This window comes from Stegodyphus dumicola, chromosome 8 (assembly GCF_044657685.1).
Source record: "Stegodyphus dumicola isolate Sdum_Otavi_A_Nest chromosome 8, ASM4465768v1".
Taxonomy (NCBI): Eukaryota; Metazoa; Arthropoda; class Arachnida; order Araneae; family Eresidae; genus Stegodyphus; species Stegodyphus dumicola.
The window spans coordinates 4,350,810-4,374,101 of NC_140775.1; the positions used below are offsets into that span (position 1 = coordinate 4,350,810).

At 36.2% G+C, this 23,292-nt stretch overlaps 1 protein-coding gene across 6 annotated transcripts in view; it reads right to left on the bottom strand.

Annotated features, from left to right (window-relative positions):
* LOC118202133 (dynamin-1-like) overlaps nt 1–23,292 on the bottom strand; it is a 204,191-nt gene that overhangs the window by 60,665 nt on the left and 120,234 nt on the right. For 2 of the 6 annotated variants that reach the window (XM_085821521.1, XM_085821518.1), the window contains 2 exons: nt 22,784–22,840; nt 20,223–20,464 (listed from right to left, as the gene is read on the bottom strand). In XM_085821521.1, coding sequence (XP_085677647.1) covers nt 20,309–20,464; nt 22,784–22,840 — 213 coding nt within the window. In that variant the 3' untranslated portion in view covers nt 20,223–20,308. Of the gene's footprint in view, nt 1–781; nt 939–20,222; nt 20,465–22,783; nt 22,841–23,292 lie in introns of those variants that run through there. The other 4 variants (XM_085821519.1, XM_085821520.1, XM_085821524.1 and 1 more) reach the window with 3 other exon arrangements.

Genomic DNA, 23,292 nt, shown 5'->3' on the forward strand with positions numbered 1-23,292 from the left:
CAGGAGGGGCCTCATCAACATCAGTAGGCCGGCGAGAGCTCTCTGCTTCTGGAATGTCATAGTTCTTGTTTTCGAACTTTCGGTAGCAAACCTTCACAGTGTCATATGATACAACATTAGTACCTAAAGCTAGACACATGATTAAGTGACATTCTGTAGCTGACTGTTTGCAGCAGAACTGGAACTAAATGGTGGTTGTAATCTGGTAGCGTGATAATTCCATTTTAGATACCTTGTATTGAATGATAACGACATTTATTTTACAAATTTCATAATACAGTGTTCCAAACCAAGTCTCTTTCTTTCAAATGCCAAAAATCGCTCCATAAAATTTTATTAAACACGAAAACGTGAACTGTTTGCGTAGACGATATTTGTGGTGGCGGGAAACTTTCGTTAAAACCCGATATTTTAATTTGTTTACTGCATAATAAACAGTATACTTAAAAAGGCCTCTGCGTTCTTATGTACTCAAATATTGAGCCCTATTGTAAAAGTAAAAGTATTTTTGTAGAAATTGCTACCCTTTAATTAATTAATGCTCGTTATATAATTTTGAGACGAATAAATTAGTTTTTACTTAGTTATTAAATTAAGTTTCTTTCTATTATATTAAAAATAATATATATTATATATATATATAGCGAAATTTAAATATCATCCAATTCAGTCAAGAAAGAGTTAGAGATCCCTATCTGTATCAGTCAATGTTATAAATAAAGATGACTCCAACGAAAATTCATCTTTAAAGAACAAATAAAATGAAAGGAATAATTCTCACCCTCCGCCGCCATGTCCTTCACTTCTGCGATAGCCATGAACGTTCCTTCTGTATTGCAGACTCTCGCGTAACTGTGACTGTTTATTCTGTCATTATGAAAATAAGGCTTAAAACGCTCAGCGCCATCCGGGAATCTAGCATTATCATTGGTTCCCTCCCCGTTTTTTCCCCGCCGACTTAATACTCGGAAGTGAAATTGAAGATACGAAAAGATTCGTTTGATCCAAAGTGAAAGGTATTCGGTTTATGTTACATTTCCCATTTAAGATTCATGAATGAATGAAATGAATTTTTAATTGCTGATTATAAGAATATTTATTTTAATTGTCGATTTTGTCTGAACTGCCATTTTATTGGTAACCATTTTAACTTAAAAAGATGCTAACTGCTCGGAAGATGATGGCATTTTATGCGACTACGGAATTGCAGTATGGATGCGAGGGACTGAAATGATTTGAAAATAGTTGTTAAGTATATTTAAGAACTTTTATAGTATCGGAAGAAGTACTTATTCCATTTTTTCCCCAGGAAATTAACAGTGGATTTTGACGTGTGGCTGCTTGCTTTGTCTCGATGCAATTCAATTGATTGATGGAACTGTGGGTGAAAAGAATTTCATATTTGAAACTGGGTGATATAATATAAATGGAGTTGGTCTTAACATTTTTCTCCGCTCTCTTTATTTTAAATTTTCCGTTACATTAAAAATCAACAACAAGCATAGATGTTTTTTGGAAAACTTTCTTTAGATTCTTTGAACCACGTTTTAAGCTTTTTCTCTCCTTTTGATGACAATAAAATGGATTTCTTTTTATTGCAGTCATTTATATACACCCAAGATTCCTCTATTGTGAAAAAAGTTTTCCATTTTAGTCCCGATAAATGCTTCACAGGAAGAATTCTGCAGCACGTTCTGCGTTCGGCGATGTGTCGTGGAGAAAGACGATGAACAATATGTTTTTTACTTTTTTGTACGAAGTAAAAAGGAAGTATTGTAAAAGCTTCAGGCAGCATATTTCAACGAAAATATCCACTTTGACCACTTTCGAATGCAATTTAACGATGTTTTTGCGTGATATCTGTACGTAAGGACAGAATAAAAGACTCTTTCCTCCAAAAAAATTATAAAACTGCTTTGAAATGAATTCTGAAGAGAATTTTTCGTAGTGTCTGTACGTACGTATGTATCTCGCATAACTCAAAAACGAGTAGCCTCAGAACGTTGAAATTTTGTATATAGGACTACTATAACATGTAGATGTGCACCTCGTATTTTGGTTGCACTCGGCCGCACCAAACGTATATAAATACATTTATATATATAATCCACTCTGTTACCCGGCTCAGTGATCTCAGTTTTTTTACTCTTATATGTTAGCAAATTGTACATTTTTTTCTTTAAAAATGATTGAATTATGTTGTTTTTATCTTCCGGTTAAGGGTTTTATGCCTTTAGTAAATCTGTGTGCAATATTTTTAGAATTATCAACAATTTAAAAGTTGTTTAAGTGCCGCTAAGCCTATTTTGATGGCGGCCATTGCTTGTTTACATTTGAAACAGCAGGATAGCGGATTTGTTGCCAATCTAGAGAAACGTAGCTTCGCAACAACAAAGATAAACGCCTTCATTTATTATTGCGATTTAAATCATGCTTAATCCTTTCTGGAATTTTTTCGAGGAAATAAGTGTTTAAGATTTACTTAATTTTTAATAATTAGTAATTTAATTTTTAATATTTAGTAATTTTTAGTAGAGATATTTTGAGTTTTTATGTATTTTTGCCTTGTCGCGAAGTGAGAACTGAATTAATTGAATGAGAAATACTCAATCGTCTGTGAAAAACTGTTTCTTTTTTGTTTTGTTTGCTTAATTTCTTTTACACATCGTTCTAGCTTTATTATAGTACTTGAATAGAACATGTGTCAACGATTAAGTGATTCTTTAAATGATACAAATTTTGTGCATTCTGAATTATAATATGAACGAAATATAATACTGTTAAGTGAACCTAGCGCCAGAGTGTCGCTATGGTAAACAAATAGAGTGAATTTTAAAGAATGCACTTATTCTATTGTGGTTTATGCGCTGTTGGCGAAGTAGATATAATTAAATCCAATAAGTTTAAACAAAATGCAAGAAAAAATGCGTATAATTTAATATTCCGTACAAGGAAGTCATTTGGTGTATACATCAGATTTTTTAGCCTAAGATTCAAATCAGCATGAACTACTTTGTTGAGAGTTGACACTGTGCCTTTCAATGATTTTGCGACTGTCGTTTGACTTGACGGATTTCCTTTTAACGTTAAAGATCTTACGTTTGACACACTCGAAACCTTCCTTTTTACTTGCTTGTACGAAGTAAAAAGGAAGTATTTTAATCGCGAAAAGTTTCAGGAATCATATTTCAAAGCAAATATCCTTTTTCACCGCGCGTACGTACGTACGTACATATGTATCTCGCATAACCCAAAAACGAGTAGCCTCAGAACGTCGAAATTTTGTATATAGGATTGCTATAACATGTAGATGTGCACCTCGTATTTTGGTATGGTATAATGGAAAATGGGTATAATTTAATATTCCGTACAAGGAAGTCATGTGGTGCACACATCAGATTTTTTTCTTGGATATGTATTTGGAAATGTTTTTCCACCTAAAGCCAGATTTTGACGTTTTTTCCTTTCTTGTTGACAGTATTACCTATCGTGGCTTTAGATATCGATTTCAAGCAGACAATTTAGTTTAGCGAAATAAAATCTAAAAAATTGTGCGAATAGCCTCTGTACTGGATGAATTTCAATTTGTGTTTTGAGAATGGATCGCTCTTTTATCGTCAAGTTATCCGGACTATTATTTTTTCTAATTACTTTTGCAAACATACTGGAGTTCTGAGTAAGAACAGAAAGTTGACTATGTTCGTGCAAGTGTGAGAAGGGTTTAATTACCCTTTCCTCTTCACAGTTTACAGCGGTTCCCGCACTTCGGGATACAAAGACCAGTACTTACGGTCTGAAACGCAAAAATAAGAACTACAAATTAACTAAATTAAGTAAGAACTAAATTCATATATTTTACAGAGAGTAGTAACGTGAAGATTGGCCTTTTAAGCTTTACGTATGTAGTGAGCAGAATGCGGGAACTACAATATGCCTTCAAGTATCAAAAAGAACTAAGTTCTGGCCTCAAGAACTGACTGAAAAGCACGCGCGAGGTAAGGTAGCGAGAAGTTTCTCTCTCTCTTGGCTAAAAGTCACAACTTAAATGGTACGTAACAGTTTTCAAGCTCAATTTGCATAACTAAATCTGTTGGCGTTTATTCTGGCCGGAAATAGAAAATAAAGGAGGATAGTAAAGTTTTAAAATGAAATAACCGTTTGTAAAACTTAAATCCCTTACAAAGTATTAATAATTCTCGAAGTCTGCAGTCTAATGTCTGGAATTCTTCTGGTGTCTGGAGTACATGTATTACTGTATTTCTACGAAAATGGTTTAAGGATTATTTGGAATAAAGCTATCACTCAACTGTTATTTTAAAAGAGGCACTTCAAGGCGCTTGCCAACCATTGGCTATCGTAACTCGTGTCGTCCTCACTCCCCGGCATTTATTTTAGAAAGCAAAAGCAGATAATTGAAAATTAAAAGTTTAAATGTTTAACAAGTGCTAACCTGCGGGGCTCAGCGAGATCCCGAACTTCAACCCCCTTCTAAGCTAGTGGCAATATGGCAATGCAATTGAGCCACTTGAACCAGCAATCAGCAAACGTACCTACGGCTGACACGGCAGCTAGAGCCCAACTCTCTAACTTCCCTTCTAAAAATTCGGTATTTAATCTTTTCCTCCTCAAGGTAGAATTTGCATTCTTCCACGCGCACTACCAAATTTAACTATTCTGGCACTGACAATTAGGGAAATGAAGGCTTATAGGAAAGTCTGAACAAAAATTTAAATTATTAGTTAAAGTAAATATAAATCCCTACAGTGTAATAACAGACTGTAGTTTGGGGAAATATTGTTTGGGGAAACTGAAAAATAAAAAGTCGCTATTCGTTACGAAGGTGGTAATAAGAAATATTTGAGATTGAAATGATTGAATATGTTCTTCAAATTCGTTACATTTAGTGTTAGAATCTCGAAGCAGTATTATCAGCCTTAACTGAAATGATCTTCTGTTCCGAAAAAATTCTGCAACGGAAATTTCTTTTTTTTTTCTTTGAGCAAAAATTGGATTAGATACGTCCAAAGATAATCATATCTCAATAACGTATTTATAATTCTAATAAATAAAAAGAATTTAAAAAAATGTGACTGTTGGTACAACTTCATCAAAATTTAAACGAAGAATTCAAGAAAATAAATTTTCCTGTTCTTGGAATGACCATGTACTCTACAGAAAATACCTGGATTTGTAATTAAGACTAGTATGCATTTGTTAAATAATTATATGGAATGCCACGTGACTTCCTTGTCCGGCCTATTAAATTATGCACATTTTTGCTGCACTTGATTTGAACTTATTTCCCCGAATTTCATTATAGCTACATTTCTCATTGAATCAATTCAGTACTCACTTCACAGCAAGATAAAATACGTAAACCTCAAAACATCTTCATGAAAAATTGTAAAATACCGAAAAACCAAACTCCGGATATAGTTAAAAACAGCTAAAAAACAATTTTTACAATTAAAATTACAGCTTTTACACCAAAACAAGAAATTCGACCGATGGGCAGGAAGGCAAAATTCCCGTGTACAAAAGTGAAAGTTAATTTTTGTTCCACTGGCACAAAAAGACACCGAAGGTAATGCACCGACTTACTTAAATCACTACTATTCTACTAAGTTCCAAATGTAAACAAATGAAGGCCTCATTAAGCTTAACGGCACTTTTAAGTTGTTGATGATTCTACAATTATTGCATACATATTAACTAAAGGCATAGTAATCTTAACCGGAACATAAAAACATAATGTTAAAAGAAAATATGGAGTATGCATAACAAGAATTTTAGAAATGGGTCTATTTACATAATTTCTTGAAAATTCAGCTCAGGCAATTTAGCCAGGGCAATTTAGCCAGCTTCTTTGGAACGGTCTTTAAAGAAAATAAAAGACAGCGGGATTCTAATCAAAACTGTTATATATTTATTATCTTTAAATGCTAATGAAAAATACCACTGTATTGTGAAAACATTTGTTCTAGCTGACATATTTCACTATTAACATTAATTCCAACTAATGCTAAAGTGTAAAATTTTGTTACTTTCCATATTTTAATGACAGCAGTTTAAAAGGCAATAAATTGGAATGGAGGAGTTTTAAAAACTTTCTTTAGATTCTTTGAACCGTGTTTTAAATTTTTTTTCTCCCGTTTGATAATAAATGGATCGCTTTTATTGCAGTCATTTAAATACACCCAACATTCATCTATTGTGATAAAATTTTTCCATTTTTGCCCGTATAAATATTTTAAATAAAGAATTCTTCAGATAGGTCGTGGAGAAAGACAATGCTCATTATGTTTCTTCGCCTTTTTAAAATTCAAATTAAGACCAGCCATATTGTTTATAGTTGACTTTTTTTATAGTTGCAAAAGTATTTTAATACGTATAAGGTATTTTCTCCCTCCTTTCCGTATGCCTCTGTGCTGTAATAGGAAGCATACTCGACGCGTATTCGAGAGGTCCAGGGGGCGAGTCCCGGAGAGGGTACTGCAGATTTTTCACCTCTCCATCTTCGAAAAAATGACATGGCTCTACGGTGGCGGCCGAACTAAAAAGTGGTGGATGATGGTTCTTTACCACCAGGATTTGGCGATTGGGTCCTCTAATCCCCAGTCGCCTTTTAAAAGGGAAGGCAGTATATAAAATATTTTCTCCTTCCTTTCTGCATGCCTTCGTGGTGTAGGTCCAGCTTCCTGGTAGAGGTCCAGGTTCCATTCCCGGCGTAGGCATTGCTAATTTTTCCCGTCACCAGCTTCCAAAAAAATCCTAAGGATTCTACATGGTTTTGCAACTGTCCTTTGATTTGGCGAATTTTCTTTCACATTAAATATCTTACCACTGCTACATTTGAAACGTTCCTTCCCCCCCTTGGATACACGTATTTAGAACAATGTTTCTATCTGAAGCCAAAGTGTGGTGTATTGTTACTTTCTTTTTGACAATATTACGCATAGTATCTTTAGATTTCGAAAAAAAAGTAGCTTTCACAACGTTTTTACTTCCTTGTACGAAGTAAAAAGGAAGTATTGTCATCGCGAAAAGTTTCAGGCAGCATATTTCAACGAAAATATCCATTTTGACCGCTATCGAATGCAATTTAACGAAGTTTTTTGCGTGACATTTGTACGTAAGGACAGAATAAAAGACTCTTTCCTCCAAAAAAATTATAAAACTGCTTTGAAATGAATTCTGAAGAGAATTCTTCGTAGTGTCTGTACGTACGTATGTATCTCGCATAACTCAAAAACCAGTAGCCTAATAACGTTGAAATTTTGTATATAGGACTGCTATAACATGTAGATGTACACCTCGTATTTTGGTTGCAATCGGCCGCACCAAACATATATAAATATATTTATATATATATCCACTCTGTTACGCGGCTCAGTGATCTCAGTTTCTTTACTCTTATATGTTTGTAAATTGTGCATTTGTTGCTTTAAAAATGATTGAATTATGTTGTTCTTATCTTCCGAATTAGGTTTTTATGCTTTAGGAAATCTGAAAGCAATATTTGTGGAATTAAGCCTAATATTTAAGTAACATGGAGGACATGTTTGTTTACATTTTAAACAGCAGAACAGTAGATTTGTTGAAAATCTAGAGAGACTAAGCTTCGCTATAACAGAGATAACACCTTCATTTATTATTGCGAATTAAATCATGCTTAATCCTTTCTGGAATTTTTTAGAGGAAATAAGTGTTTAAGATTTACTTCGTAATTTTTAATATAGCTATTTTGAGTTTTATGTATTTTTACCTTGTCGTGAAGTGAGAACTGAATTAATTGAATGACAAATACTGAATAGTCTGTGAAAAACTGTTTCTTTTTTGTTTTGTTTGCTTAATTTCTTTTATACATCGTTCTAGATTTACTGTAGTATTTGAATAGAACATGTGGCAACGATTAGATAATTCTTCAAATGATATAGATTTTGTGCATTCTGAGTTATAATATGAATGAAATGTAATGCTGTTAAGTGAGCCTAGCGCCAGAGTGTCGCTATGGTAAACAAATATAGTGAATTTTAAAGAGTGCGTTTATTCTATTGTGGTTTATGCGCTATCAACGAAGTAGCTTTAATTCAATCCAATAAGTTTAACTGAAAAGCAAGAAAAAATGCGTATAATTTAATATTTCGTACAAGGAAGTCATGTGGTGTACACATCAGATTTTTTAATAACTAGGTTCGAATAATTTTCTTCGGAAAGAGCACAAACATAGTATTCCGTACATTGTTTCTTTAAAAACGCCATTTTTCATGAAAACAAAACTGTTAAGTAACATACGGTAATTTATATTTTCAAAAACATAGTTGTAGTTAAAAAAATTTCCAAGCAGGTGATTTTTTTTAATAACAAAGCAAAATATCTCAAAAATATGCAGCATATTACATTTGCTTTTGTGCCATCTTAAAATTACGAAGATTGTTTTGTTAATGTGAGACAAGTGTAGGTATTCCATGAATTGAAATTTTGCTCTTTGCTTTTTCATCGGGTTAATTAAAAGAGGAGTGGCAAACGTCTATGGATATTAATCCGTTTTATTCTGGGGCGATTGTGATATGAAAATATGAAAGAAATTGCTGTTAGTGCACTCTTTTGCAAAGAAAAACGAGGCACCAAGAAGGACTTTTGCGTTCGTGACGAAATTTGGTATGCAAAACGTTCTTCATCGAACATGCAAATTATCGAAGTTTCAAGGCAAATGAACAAGAATTGCGATCATAACGCGCCTTTCTAGTGCGTAATTCGCAAAGCATAAAACAAGTAACAGAGGTGGAAAATTTATCTTTTTTGGTTGCTGCCACTTAATTCCGTAAAGAAGCAACTAAAGATGCCACTACGACGATATCGAAAATCTTACAGGCAACTAAACGACTTCGAACGTGGTCGCATTGTAGGGTTGCGTGAAGCTGGGTGGTCATACCGAGCAATAGGCCGCCACCTGCAGCGTACAGCCACTGCTGTGCAAAGATGTTGGCAGCAATGGTTGCTACAAGGAAACTGCCGACGAATTGAAGGCTCTGGAATCCAAGGAGCACAAATACGAGGAAAGGTGGGATGATTGTTCGCCAGACCCTAGCCGCCCCAACGGTATCATTGTCGAAGATTCAATGCACTACAGCCACGTCTGTACCTCCCGTGGTACCATCTATCATCTCACGGTGCTTGTCTGAGGCGGGGTTACGCTCACAGAAGGCTTTTAAGAAATTTGCCTTGGTATGACCCCACAACTTCGGCGGAGTCGTCTGGAGTGGTGTCGCAGCCGATCATTATGGCTGCCATCAGACTGGCATCGTATAGTGTACAGCGATGAATCCCGCTTCTTTCTTGAAACAGATGACCACCGTGTTTGTGTCTGGAGAGGACGGGACCAGCGGTCCCAAAGCCTAATTGGGGCCGTTGGCCCCATCCTTATGGCCCTTATGTATACTGATGGTAGCAAAAATGAGGATTCCCACTTATACATGTACCTATACATCATACGGCAGTGGAGTACTTATCAGATATCCCAATGGAATTGTGAAAGTAAAGAAAAGAATTCCTGACTTTAGCTCAGTTTTTAAAAGTGAACTCGTTGCTATCGATGAGGGACTGAGCTATATAATGTCATTTTTAGACCCTAAAGCTATCTGGATTATGACTGATAGTCGTAGTGCCATCCAACATTTGTCAAACTGGTGTAACGTTGGTGATAAAATTGGAACTTCAATTCTCACTAAATTAAAACAAGTCTCGTCCTCTTGTGAGGTGCAATTTACTTCAACAAGCTCCTGGCAACACATATCTTCCATATAGCGTTTAAAACGGCCAAGTCGTCCTGTTTCTCAAGAAACACAGAGAACCTACAGACCCGGGCTCGTATCACCCGATTTGCCTGCTCTCAGCATAGGCACGATTTACCTGCTCTCAGCATAGGGACGATTATAGGGACGATTACAAGCTCCTCGTGAGCCGTCTAAGACACTACATCCATCAAATCAATTACCTTAGCCCAAGACAGTATGATTTACGACCAGGTACCTCCATCCTGCACGCACTTCACGACATACAGGAAGCAATAATGGCCAACAGAAGTAGCTGACATCATACGGCCATTATCAGCATCGATTACAAGAGCGCTTTCGATACTCTATTGTGGCCAGCCATCAAGAACGCCTTGACAGATGCCACATGCCCGAAAAATATCTACAGGACTCTTTGCCATTATTTGGATGACAGATGGCTGCTGGCAATCCACAACATCGGAACCATACAAAAGCCACAGAGACGGGGTTGCTCACAGGGTCCTTGTGCGGGGCCCCATCTGTGGAACCTTAAGTTCAATAGGGTGCTCACCGCACCCTGACCAGAGCACACGCAAATCTATGCATATGCGGATGATGATGCTTTAATGGTATAAGAGAGAACACGAAATAAATTACAAGAGCGCTCCAATGAGGTCTGAGAGCAATTCTACACACTCTGTACTTCTCTCCAACTCCAAATAGCAGAACAAAAATCCAAAGTCCTGCTAATCTCCAAAAAGGGCGGCTTCCTAGCAAGAAGGTTCAGAATCCTAATAAACGACAAACGAGTCCAGGTGGTCAAACAATTAAAGTATTTGGAGCTTACCATCGACGAAAAGTTATCCTGGATTCCGCATAGCATGGAACTGAAGACCAGAACATTGGTCATAGCCAAACAACTGCGTCGGTTGCAGGGCCAAACTTAGGTCTAAATCCTCACCTCCAAAAAGTATTATATAAGACAGTTATAGAGACGATTTCACGAAGGCATATCGCACTTCCTCCACAGACGCAATAAACGTATTAGCAGGCCTGCTCCCGCTCCACATCAGAATAGAAGCAGCAGCAGTATCGCAAACCATAAAACAACTCAGACGCCGCGCCGTCTTTGAAGATTATACTTACATCTCGGATGACTACGAAATGCCAGTTCTCAAACACTTCCATCCTGTTCAGAAAGGACATGGAATTCATATTAACACTCTTGGCACCGACACAGGGTAGTTTAGAATACATAGGTCATTTATACAGATGGTTCTAAGATTAATGATCATGTCGAGTGCGCCTACGTGGCCATGCAAGCTGGAGTTACTGTAACAGAACGGAAAGGGAAGCTGCGCCGGACACGACGGCAATGAAACGATGTACCGCCTTGCCACAGGAGAGGCACACCCATGTCAACATCCTCTGGCCTATTTCCCACCTGAAAAAGTCACTCAGACTGAAAGCTGTGACAGAAAGAGTGGGATTGCAGCACAACGGGACACAAGACGTACTACCATTTTGGGTATGTAGACCCGATGCTGTTAATTACCAACCTACAGCTGGTCAGGTATATTATCGGACACGGCCCATTTCCAAAGTACTTCCACAGATTTGGAATCAGTGCAACAGATATAGATGCACATGGCGGAGAAGCAGGCACTCCGAAGCACTACCTTACCAGCTGCCCACTCACCACTGCAACGCACGTCAGATTCCCTATCACAAATTAACACCCCATCTGAAAGTTTCTAGTGAAACAACGACATCTAACAATTAAGATCAATAAGATGATGGTATCAGGTTCAGTGTTTCTCCTTACTTGCTTGGGGAACATTGAGGAACCTGACTCGGAACAGGGAGCTTACTAAAGCTATGTTCAATAAATGTGGGAAGTAGACAAGATACACAGGAAGGGTATACGAAACCCTTTATTTTTCACTCTTTACAATAATTTCCGTACTTCGGAATACAGAGAACAACTACTTGTGGTCTGAACGTAAGAATATAAAAATATTAACTAAATTTTAACTTAACTTTGGAATAACAAACAAGGGTCTACGTGGAAGATTGGCCGTATATTAACAGGAAGCCGTATGTAGTACAGAGAACTGTTAACACTACAATACGTTTAAAATTATCAAGAGGATTAAACCTCTGGCCTGGAAGACAACCAGCAACCGAGTAAAACTGCTAAGGTAAGCGGCCTGCTTCGACTAACTCCTTCCTCTCTCTCGCTTGGCAAAAAGCCACAACTTAAGTACTTGGCGTTCGCCAGACAAATTTGCATAAATAAGTTAAAGCTTTTAATTCTGGCCGGAAGTAGAAAATAAGAAGTGATAGTAAAGATTTAAAATAAAAATAAACTTTAGTAAAACTTAAGATCCTTACAATGGAAAAACTTAACTGGATAAGGACCTCTGCCAAGTCATATAGTATTATCTTAATGCATGAAGTACTGGATCTGTTCCTTCTAATGAATCATGTATAATGTGTCTTATAATAATACATTTATATCCAATGAATGTGAATTCATCATATATGAGAATAATTTAACGTATGTTTACATGCAGATGTAATGTACTCAAAGATGTAACGCAATCAAGTATAATTCACCATATATGTGAATATTTCAACGCATATTTATATGTAGATGTAATGTACTTAAAATATAATGTGTATGCAATTATCTCTAATGAATGTGTATCTACTTATCTATGCATATGTATTTAGTATTACCTTGTATGTGCTACGTATATCTAATAGGTGACTTCACCTATCCAAGTGAACTCTTCATAATTATAATACGCGTCAATGCGCACCAGTGTACCTACTTACCCATGAATATGTATATATTTAATTTATTCCTGTAAGTGTAATATGCAGGCGACTTCATATACCCAAGTCCCTTCATTATAAACATAACGTATGCGTATCTACCTTATCTATATGTATGATTTATTTACCTCTATATGTTTATTGTTAATCCAATGTAGGAGACTTGTTTATCCAGGTATATTCATTATAATCGTCATGCGTATTTACTCATCCATGTATATGTTTATATTACATATATATTTTCCCTATTTACCCCTGTATGTGTAATTTGTATCCAATGTACATAATACTATACTCAATACACAGGCTGTATATAACATACTCAATACGCAATGCAAATTCAGTGTGTATCTAATAACAATGTGTAACCTATACCCAATGTGTATCCAATAACGTATGTATATTCAATAACGTATGTGTAATTACTCATCCATGTATATGATTTTATCTATCTATCTACCCCTGCATGTGTAATGCATTTCCAATGTAGGTGACCTCATTTACCTAAGTCAAATACCTAAGTCAAAATATATATCCATATATTTATTTATCTACCCCAATATGCATAATGTGTATCTAATAGATGACTATGCATATCCAAGTCAACTCTTTATAATAATAATAATAATATTTGTAACGTGTATCAATGCGCAACGTGTATAATAACTTACTAACCTAGGCTGTATATAATACATTCAATGCAAATTTAATGTGTATCATGTGTATCGAACGTATGCGTATGCACTTATTCATGTAAATACATTTATTATATACCTCTGTATGTATATCTAATGTAGGTGACCTTATTTATCTAAGTAAAATCATTATAACCTTCATTATGTGTTTCTAAGTATGCGTATCTACTCATGCATGTTGATGTATTAATTTAATTACCCCAATTTGTGTAACGTCTGCATGTACAAATACTTAATACGAACTATATCCAATATTAATTTAATGTATGCACATTTATTTATCCATGTATAGGTATTTCTTTATCTATGCATGTGTAACGTTTATCTAAGTTATAGGTGATTTTATATATCCAAGCCAAATCACTATGATCATAACATTTTGCGACGAGTACTGTACTCTCTGCTATGTGCTAATGTATCCTGAACCGCATAATGTTATATATTTACCCTGTGTTACATTAAGTAGCTACTGCACATATATATGTAATGTATATAATAATTGTTATATTACGCGCATCCCAATATATAGTGTTCGTATTTCCATGCATATTTTAATCAAGTCTTATGGAGACTGTTCAACGTATTTCAAAGTATATTTTAAACAAGTTATATATTGTCAAAGTATTATTCAACGTAACAATGTGTAACTATAATTTGTGCTTGTGATTATAATTGTTATCAAGGTCGCTGTAGGAAATCATGTAATATGTATCTTGAACGACGTATAAGACACTGTATTTTTATATATAATCCAGGGTTTCTTAAATTGTGGGTCGCGCCACCTGCAGCAGGGAGGTCGCCAAAAATTTTAGCAGCTTTGGTATTTCTTTAAATTATTAAAATAATGTTAAAGTTACCAAATATTTTTACACAATGTATCTGAAAATAGATAAAGATAAAAATATACAGACAAAGAAAAAAACGGAAACGTTTCGACGCATTCTTTTTATAATATAAACGTTCATTTTCCTTGGTTTGCATGTGACGCTGTCATTTCGTCTATTACTTAATTAAAATTTTCACATTGTTCTATGTCTTAAAATTAGAAATTAAAGTTAATGACATAAAACTGAAATAGTTTATTACAGTACAAGTGGAAAACAATTGACAGTTTCACTCATGCGTGTGTCGGATTTGCGCAATACTTATGGGGTCCCACAAAATTTTGTAAATATTATGGGGTCCTGAGGGTAGCGAAAAAAATCTCAGTGATAAAAAGGGGTCACGCCTGAAATAAGTTGAAGAAACCCTAATATAATCAATGCATACTAATTCAGCGAGACGCCAGTGTGCCCCCTTGACATCTGGGGCTGTTCTAGTTAGTGGTGGACGTGGTGCTGTACTGATTAATCAGTATGGCAGAGGCTCAGTGCCCACGTCCCCCGTCACTTGTACTTCTTGTACTTGTGATGTGCACATTCAGTAGATTCCCTCACATGTGGACATTTGGGGAAATGAAGAGGCAGAAGTCCTGGCAAAGAAGGGTGCCGAGGAGGCTCTGGCTACTTCCAATTACCTGACTTACCTTGAGCTGTATTCTGCGAGAAAACATACTGATAAAATGACTTGGCTTGTCCCTCCGACACACTCTTGGTACCGGGTTGAATCCCTCACTATGAACTGTGAGAGATGCACCCAGACGGCACTCTCCCGCTTTCTAAGTGGCCATTTAAGAAGCCTTGGGAGTCTCTTGCAGGGAGGTCAAAAAACACACCCAGTTTGTTCGAAATGTACCAATGAGCAGGCTTCTCCGGCACATATCCTTAGGTATCTGGGTTTGTCCTACGACGATCTGATTAAGTCTCATATGCTAGTTTATGACTTTTTGAAGGTTAATAAAGTCGTATACCTCGTCTAGCAGAAGCTGGACTCGAGGACAAGCCAAGTCATTTTATTAAAATGTTTTCTCGCAGAATGCAGCTCAAAGTGAGTCAGGTAACTGGAAGTAGCCAGAGCCTCCTCGGCACCCTTCTTTGCCAGGACTTCTGCCTCTCCATTTCCCCAAATGTCCACATGTGAGGAAATCTACTGAATGTGCATATCACAAGTACAAGTGAAGGGGCACGTGGGCACTGAGCCTCTGCCATACTGATTAATCAGTACAGCACCACGTCCACCATTAACTAGAACAGCCCCAGATGTCAAGGGGGCACACTGGCGTCTCGCTGAATTAGTATGCATTGATTATATCAAGGTTTCTTCTACTTATTTCAGGCGTGACCCCTTTTTATCAACAAAAACATCTTTAACAGCTCAACGATATGTTGATACCATCCTGCGGCCGGTTGCATTATCCTTCATGGCACGTCATCCTGGGGCCATTTTCCAACAGGATAATGCCAGGCCACATACCGCTTGCATATCTCTAGACTGTCTCCGTGCGGTTGATACTCTTCCTTGGCCAGAAAGGTCACCAGACCATTCACCAATCGAGCATGTCTGGGGCATGGTAGGCCGCCAGATTCGGACTATGACCTTGATTTTTTAATCATTTTTTATTTGTGTATGAGCTACACACATATTCAATTTCATCAAAAACAACCACTGCTTTCATGGTGCTTCGATTTTTTTAAAGGGTGTATTATAAAAGTGCAGGCAATGGATCGTAATCAAAGAGATTCTGAGTCCCTTTGATTCTTCAGTGGAATATACAGCTGTGAAACAAAGAGAAAAGTCAAACCAATTTGATCACTATGCCTGCTTTTTTCCATGGATTAGGATTGTGTATTCTTTTTATTCATTAATGAATGACTTGTTTTTCATAGAATGGAGGAAGCCGCCAAATCTGGACACGATTTTCATTCTCTTTTGTGGTTAATTGAATAATACGTGAACAATGTTTCTTAGTCTAAATTTCTAATCATTTTAGATGTTTGAGCTACATGTCCCGTACTTTTAGTTCTGTATATTTTGTTTTGAGAGAAAATTTAGTCGGATTTTACCATATATCCATAACTTCTCAGGGATTTGAACCCAGGAGTAACGATATTATAGGATTTTATTTGCCTAATATTAACTAAAACGTCGTTCAGGCCCTAGTAGACCGAGAAGCGAGATGCCGCTCCGTGTAATATAAATTCAACAAAGACCTACGGTTTTTTTTAAACTTGACTTTAAACAGAAGGTACCACTTGAATGTACAAACAGAACTTCGTTATTTGTGGGCAGTAGAACAGGTACAGGTACAATCTAGGCCAGCACCTTTATAGCACCTCAGGTAATGGAGGTATTGCTGAAACTAGCTAACTGTTAAGCTTCAACCCCAATTTTGAGGAAGGGCATCAAGGATTGTGATCCGAAGGTCTCCCACCCCTCTTCCATTACCACAACCTGTTAATAAGACGTTCGACTCGCCGTGTATTTTGTGCACTCCCATGCCGGCTGGACACTATACGCGTATATTTTCAAAAATATAGTTGCAGTTGAAAAAAATTTCCATGCAGGTGATTTATCTTACAACAAAGCAAAACATCTAAAAACACATGAAAATGACACATGAATCCCGGAAAAGGTATGAAACATTCAAACATTTTCAGGGATTCGAATCTGGGGCCTTCGGTATGGCAGTTAGTGTAAGTACTATACGACTGGGCGCCGGTGAGCGCAGCAGCAACTAGACAAATATGTGGAGATTACCCTTGAAAACTTGAGAAATTGAAGCGTCAAAATGTTAGCTGAAATGCTGTTTCTCAGGTGGAAGGTGCTAAGTTCTTAGACGCTTCACCCATCAGCACTGCATTGTGGAGTTTGTGAATTGCTGGAAATACTTTGTGGCCAAAATAGAGGGGAGAATTTGGACGCAATTGCACTTTTCAAAAGAAAGAGAAATTGTTGAAATATTACATTGTAGAAGTAAAATTAATATATTTTAATAAAGTTATACAGCTACAGAGACGTTGCACTTGACAAATACCCAGTCTGAGTCTCTGAATATGTATAAGAACGTCTCTGATCTTCGTCTTAAGATATCTGTTCTTTATTGCGTATTTTTGAAAGGAAACTGGATTATCCCGTGACTTCATGAGATCTAAAACCTGTGTCAGATCACGACAGTAAAACAAGAAAGGTGAAATTACCAATTAAAAGTATCGCAGCCAGAGACTACACACATTTGGCTTAACTAAGCTAGCTAAAAACTTAAATGGCGCACTTTGACGTCGGCTAACAAAATGGCTAATCTCAGAAAATTCACAGGTAGAACAGGGCGGTACAAATAAACTTGAAAGAGCCGCTACCAAAAGATCTACATGTAAAACCTTCAAAAAAACCCTCCTCTTAATTTTTTTTTTTTTTACCAAATCATAAAAATTGGTTAATGAACATAAAATATCTTATAGTCAGACAGCCTACTCCGCTAACCATGTTACAGATAAGAGCAGCACAGAGAAATATCGCAGTGCTAGAATTAATCAACCAATGAGCTTTGGTTGATTAATTAATGAATATATCTTTTGAGTTCTCAACAAGATTCAACCTAAATCAGAATCTGCTCATAATATGAGATAAATCCAAGCAATTTCGAACTATACTTGCATAACTTGAATTCTGGATTGCGTTAAAAGGTTTTCGGATTCATTTGGCTAGAAGAAAAATGCTTTCAGTGCCCATGCTGTTCGAATATTTCGTAGCTTTTGCATTCTATTCCAAAAAACATAAGTTCTGCATTTAGCTTCCTTACTGGTAACAGCGTGTCTTGAATATATTTGTAGAGATACGAACAACATCCATTCCTTTCGGAAGGAGGGGTTCTAAAATGCCAATCGGCCAACAGACGCTTTTCACTCGAAGACGTTAAATTTCATCGGCAAGCTCAACAACAATTTACTCAACAAAGCAATTTGATAAAGATGCTTTTCGCTGTAGTTGTGCTCCCTCGAGACTGGGAAGGATCAGATATTTGGAACCGACCATTTTATTGATCTGGACCTTTTGAGATTGGGTATAGCTACGAGGTAGTGACGAGCACCACATAGCGTCTTCTGTCCTAATCCTACATAGGCCTCCTCGTGGCCCCGCTGGAAACCAGGCTCGCCTGAGCTATATTCAGATGATCATCCCTAGAGGAGAGTTGACTGGAACTGACCATCCCAGTGTACTGGCTAGATCAATATGTAGACAGCCTCGACTTCTGATGTAAATAAACTGTCTTCACAGGACTAGAGCCATCGTTTATTCGATGGTTGGTTCAGGCTCGGGAGACAGTACTGGTACTGTCTTGTCTGCCCCTTGTGGTTGTGAGGACGTTACATGGTTTGATATCGCAAGTTGTCCTTGGTTGATGGGTGCCCTGTGGTCAATACTGAGGGACGGACGATGTCTAACCTGTAACTTTGTTCTTTTCGGTGGATGCAATGCCGTCCACAGCTGTGCTTGAGTTCTTATTTTGTGCTTGTGAAACATTTGAATTCACCTGGATTGACCTTAAGCGGGGTACCTCCTCGGATGGCATCTGGAGATTGAAGCATGTTTTAGCCGCGTACAACTGCCTTAAGCGGCTATGTCTGGTAGCATCTTTCTCTGGTGTTCTGTTCTGTATTGAAAAATATCAAAATATCATACGTCAGTTCCTGAAGCAATGCTACAGGGCAAAGAAGTGAGGATTGTGACATGGCATCAATATCGCATAGAACCGACAGCCTATCTGCAGGCATAATTTCGACATGACTGTTCAGAAATCAATTCGGACCGTATGCTGATGTCGATCTTACACATGTACCATAAAAATAGTTTAATAAAATTATTTCCTTCTTGATCATGTGACACTGTTAATTATTGTCACTGGGTACTATGCGGTATTTGTCTTAAGCCGGTATCGATCCGGTGCCATGTCGACTCTACTCAATTTCGGCATCCATCCTACACAGTATTGAATTTTTTTTTTCCCCGAACGGCGGACAATATTTTGCCCTTTGTCGATACTGGCCACTCCTAAGGCCGTAACTGGTGGCCATTTTATTGTGGAGGTACCTAATAGGAGGCCATCGTTACCTCTTATGAAGGGATGGACAGTTACAACCATGCCTTCTCCGAGATTTGAACGCGGGTCCTTCGGTATTATTGTCCGCACCCCTAACCACTATACCATCTGGGCGGCTCGTACCGAATCTGTCTCGTGTCGATGTTATACTAGTGTCGATCTTACGCCGCGTTTGCCTTGCCGATTGTATGCCACATCGGTGTGGTACCAGTCCCATGCTAGAGTCAATTTTAGGTCAGCCACACCGATCGGGAGAGGGTAATCTGGCAACCAACTATCCACTAGGTCAATTTGCCAAGGCCAGCCATTCCGATCGGAAAAGAGAGGGTAATCTGGCAACCACAAAGAAGGAGAAGCGTGGATGATAAGAGTAGCGGCATGCACGTGGTTTGAGGTGTGGAACTTTTTGCAACTGAAATGGAATATATTCGATGTTCTTCTCTGTATTCTGTTAAAAAGAATGAGAACACTATGTTGAAAATATGAAAAGTGTTTTAAGTCACTTAGAGAAAACGATCTTTTATGTAAAAAGCATAAATATATTTTTCTTTTATTACTTTGGAATGAGTGCGCAGTTTCTTTTCTTTGTGTCGAAAATTAAGCGAAGAACTCACAATGTTCAGATGTGTAGGTGACGGGTACATCACAATGGTATACGTCCAACTATCCGTAACGGATTAAGGACATATACCGAGGCGCCACTGTAGTTCTGAAATTAATTTCTACAGCACCTACAGAAATAGCTCATGATTCATTTTTAGTTTAAATTTGAACTGCATCAGTCTTATACAATTTTTGACTGATGGCAAATGAATTACTGATGATAAATTAATTTTGTTTCATAAATTTAACCGGTGATAAATTAATTAAAAGAATAAGTGAAGGAAGACCTTACAACATCACATGAAAAGCAACACTCTAACTAAAAGAGACAATTCTTTTTTTTTTCCTCTTTTTATTTAATTTACATTTTTATTAAAATACATTGGCATGGATTAATTTTTCGCCAACATGTAGATTTACTGGATGACCAGCCAGTGGAAATCTTTTTGTTCTGATTGCAATATCATGCCATTTTTTGGATGCATTTCTCTCGATTGCAAACTGATGCTGCTGACCAATGGCGGAGTGGAAAAGACCGCTAGACGCTGGTATTTCCATGTGACTTTAAATTCCTGAGAAAAGGTTTCGTGCGTATTAAAGCTGTCTTTAAATGCAATAGCACTATGAGCCGGTTTTCATCAGAAAATCCTTCACGAAGGCATCAGTACCTTAGGCAGATAGCCATCGAGTGTTTTGTCATAAATAAGCACACAGAAAATTTGATACTATATTTGTTAAATTTAGACTATTTACAATGAATTATTTCAAAGGCAAAAGTATTTCGTCCAAGAAGGAAAATATTGTGTTTTTCTGGTTAAAATTTCTTTGAAATGTTCTTATTTAATAAAATTTAAAACATGTTTCGGAAAATAGCATGCTGTTGAAATTCAAAACAGTTATCTTGAAATCAACTTTTTTTTTTTTTCTTAAATCATTCAGCAATTAAAGAGAAAACGAAACTGACCTAATAACACAGCATATGAAACTTAATTTTTCCCTTCCAGTGACTATCAAAAGTCAGAAATTTAATCTTTAACTAGTATTGTCGAAACTTTGCGGGTAATCGGTATCTTCACGGTTTGCAGACACACAAATAATATTTTCTTTTCCAGGACGATTTTAAATATAAAATTCAGTTATTCATAAAAATCATTAACATTTTAAGATAAAAAAAAACGCTTGTAATTTCACTAAAAAATAGAATATTCATTGGATGAATGTGATAATAATGTCTTCAAACCTGATACCATACTAGATGAAGATTAAATTTCAGAGTATTTAATCATTCTTGATTGTGACTTCGGAAGATTATATTACTGCGACTTACGTTGATTGTTCACATTTCGTTCATTATACACATGAAATTATGCTTCCTTAGATTTGTATAAACTTCGCAAATGCCACAGAGTAATCCACTTGAAACATGTTTCTGGAAATCTGCAATAATTTACATCTCGTGGAAATATTCACTGAATTCGTAATTTTTTTAGCGAACAGAAGAGCATTCAATATAAAACCAAACATAATTATTTATGAATTCTAAATACTTTGAAAGTTACTTATAATTATACTCTTAAAGTTAACTGATGAAATGGCTCGAAAGATATGCAGAACTGTGATTTTTTTTTTCCTTCCCGTGCAGAAAAAAAAAAAAAAAAAAAAAAAAAAAAGACAGAATTTCAATTTAAAGGTGAACGACAAAATAAAACCTCTTTCGAAATGAAATAAAAGAATTCCGTAATCTACAGCAAAATACTGAAAAATATCTTCCTTCTTCTTGAAAACACAGCTAAACCCATCGTTCCATGTCCTTACCATTCCTTGTACTCTGTCCTATCCAGTGTGCTTATTTTCAGCGGTCGGCTTCCTCTGCTATACTTTCTGGGACATTGAATCTCATGCTATACTTTGTAGGAAAATGGACGATTTAAGCAGAGCATTTGTTACCAACGATATCAACGGTATAGATAGGATAGTTCTCCAATGAAGGACCAAGAAAATGGAACGACAACTAGTTCAGAAAAAGAAGGCCATTTTCAACAGTTATCCACAGATACTCTTAGATTACAGACGCGACTCTTAGATCCTATACATAACAGACACTATTTACACAACTTCAGAATGAAATTTCTGAATTATAATTAATACTTTGCATAAAAATAATTATTTTTTAATTCCTTATACTTCTTTGTAAAGCAGCTTCTTTATTTCGCTGGAAGCATAGTAATCGCGAAAAATTTCGGGTATCATTTTCAACGAAAATATTCTTTTTAACTGCTCATGAATCTATTTGAATGTTTTTTTTTTTTTTTTTTCTTTTTCCCCATGACATCTGTACGTAAGAATACAAAAATGGCCTCTTTTTTTCAAAACGGATCGTAAAATGGATTTAGAAGAATTTTTTTTGTGTCGTCTGTACCTACCTATATGTGTATCTTGCATAACTCAAAGACGAGTAGCCGTAGAATGTTGAAATTTTGTACATAGCCATAGGTTTACAAAATTTCAACTACAGCACTGCTATAGAATCTTCTTGTACACCACTCTCTTACCTGGCTCAGTGATGTCAGTTTTTACTTTCATATCATAGTAAAATATGCATTTTTTGCTTTAAAAAGTAGTTGAATTATGCTGTTTTTATGTTCCAGTTAAGGTTTATGCATAAAACGTAAGACGACCATTTTTTGTTCAAAATGATAGTTTTCGCCAAATAATTCTTTTGAAATATTTTACAGTTTAAAGATCTTTCCATCAAATCGATAAAGCGTCTAAACAGCCTCTGTTATTTGAAACACTGTAATTTCCTTTTTTATATAGACTTTGGAAAAAGTTTTATACTTTGTGCAAGTGAAAAAAATGAGCATTTGCTATTAAAATGGAGAATTTCTTACCATGTGTCCCGAATCTACTAACGTAGGAACCAATTCCTTTTTGATAAAATCAAGTACCTGAAACATAAAGAGCAATTTTCACTACAGTTTTACTCTTTGAAATTATAATATGTACAGGAAAAATATGAAATTTTAATGTAATTTGAACAGAAACTTGATCTTCAGCAATTTATGTCTCTTTTAAATATGTCTGGAAATGAATTTAAAAATAAAATGAATGGAAGAAATTTTTACAAGCTATTATGTTTTATAATTAGATTTTAAGACAACGTTGCCAGATTTAACAGGAATTTTCGCACACTCGAATGCAAAGTAAAATGTGTCTTTCTTATAAGAAAATGAGAAGAAGATAAATTGTAAAAAAAGTTGTACCCAAAAAGTTACCCAAAAAGTTAAAGAGCTGTGGCTCCAAGAAAAAGTTCAACACAGTACTTAAAAAAAAAAAAAAAAAAAAAAAAAAAAAAAAATGACATTGAAGGGTGAAAAAATTAGGCTACACGCGAAATAAA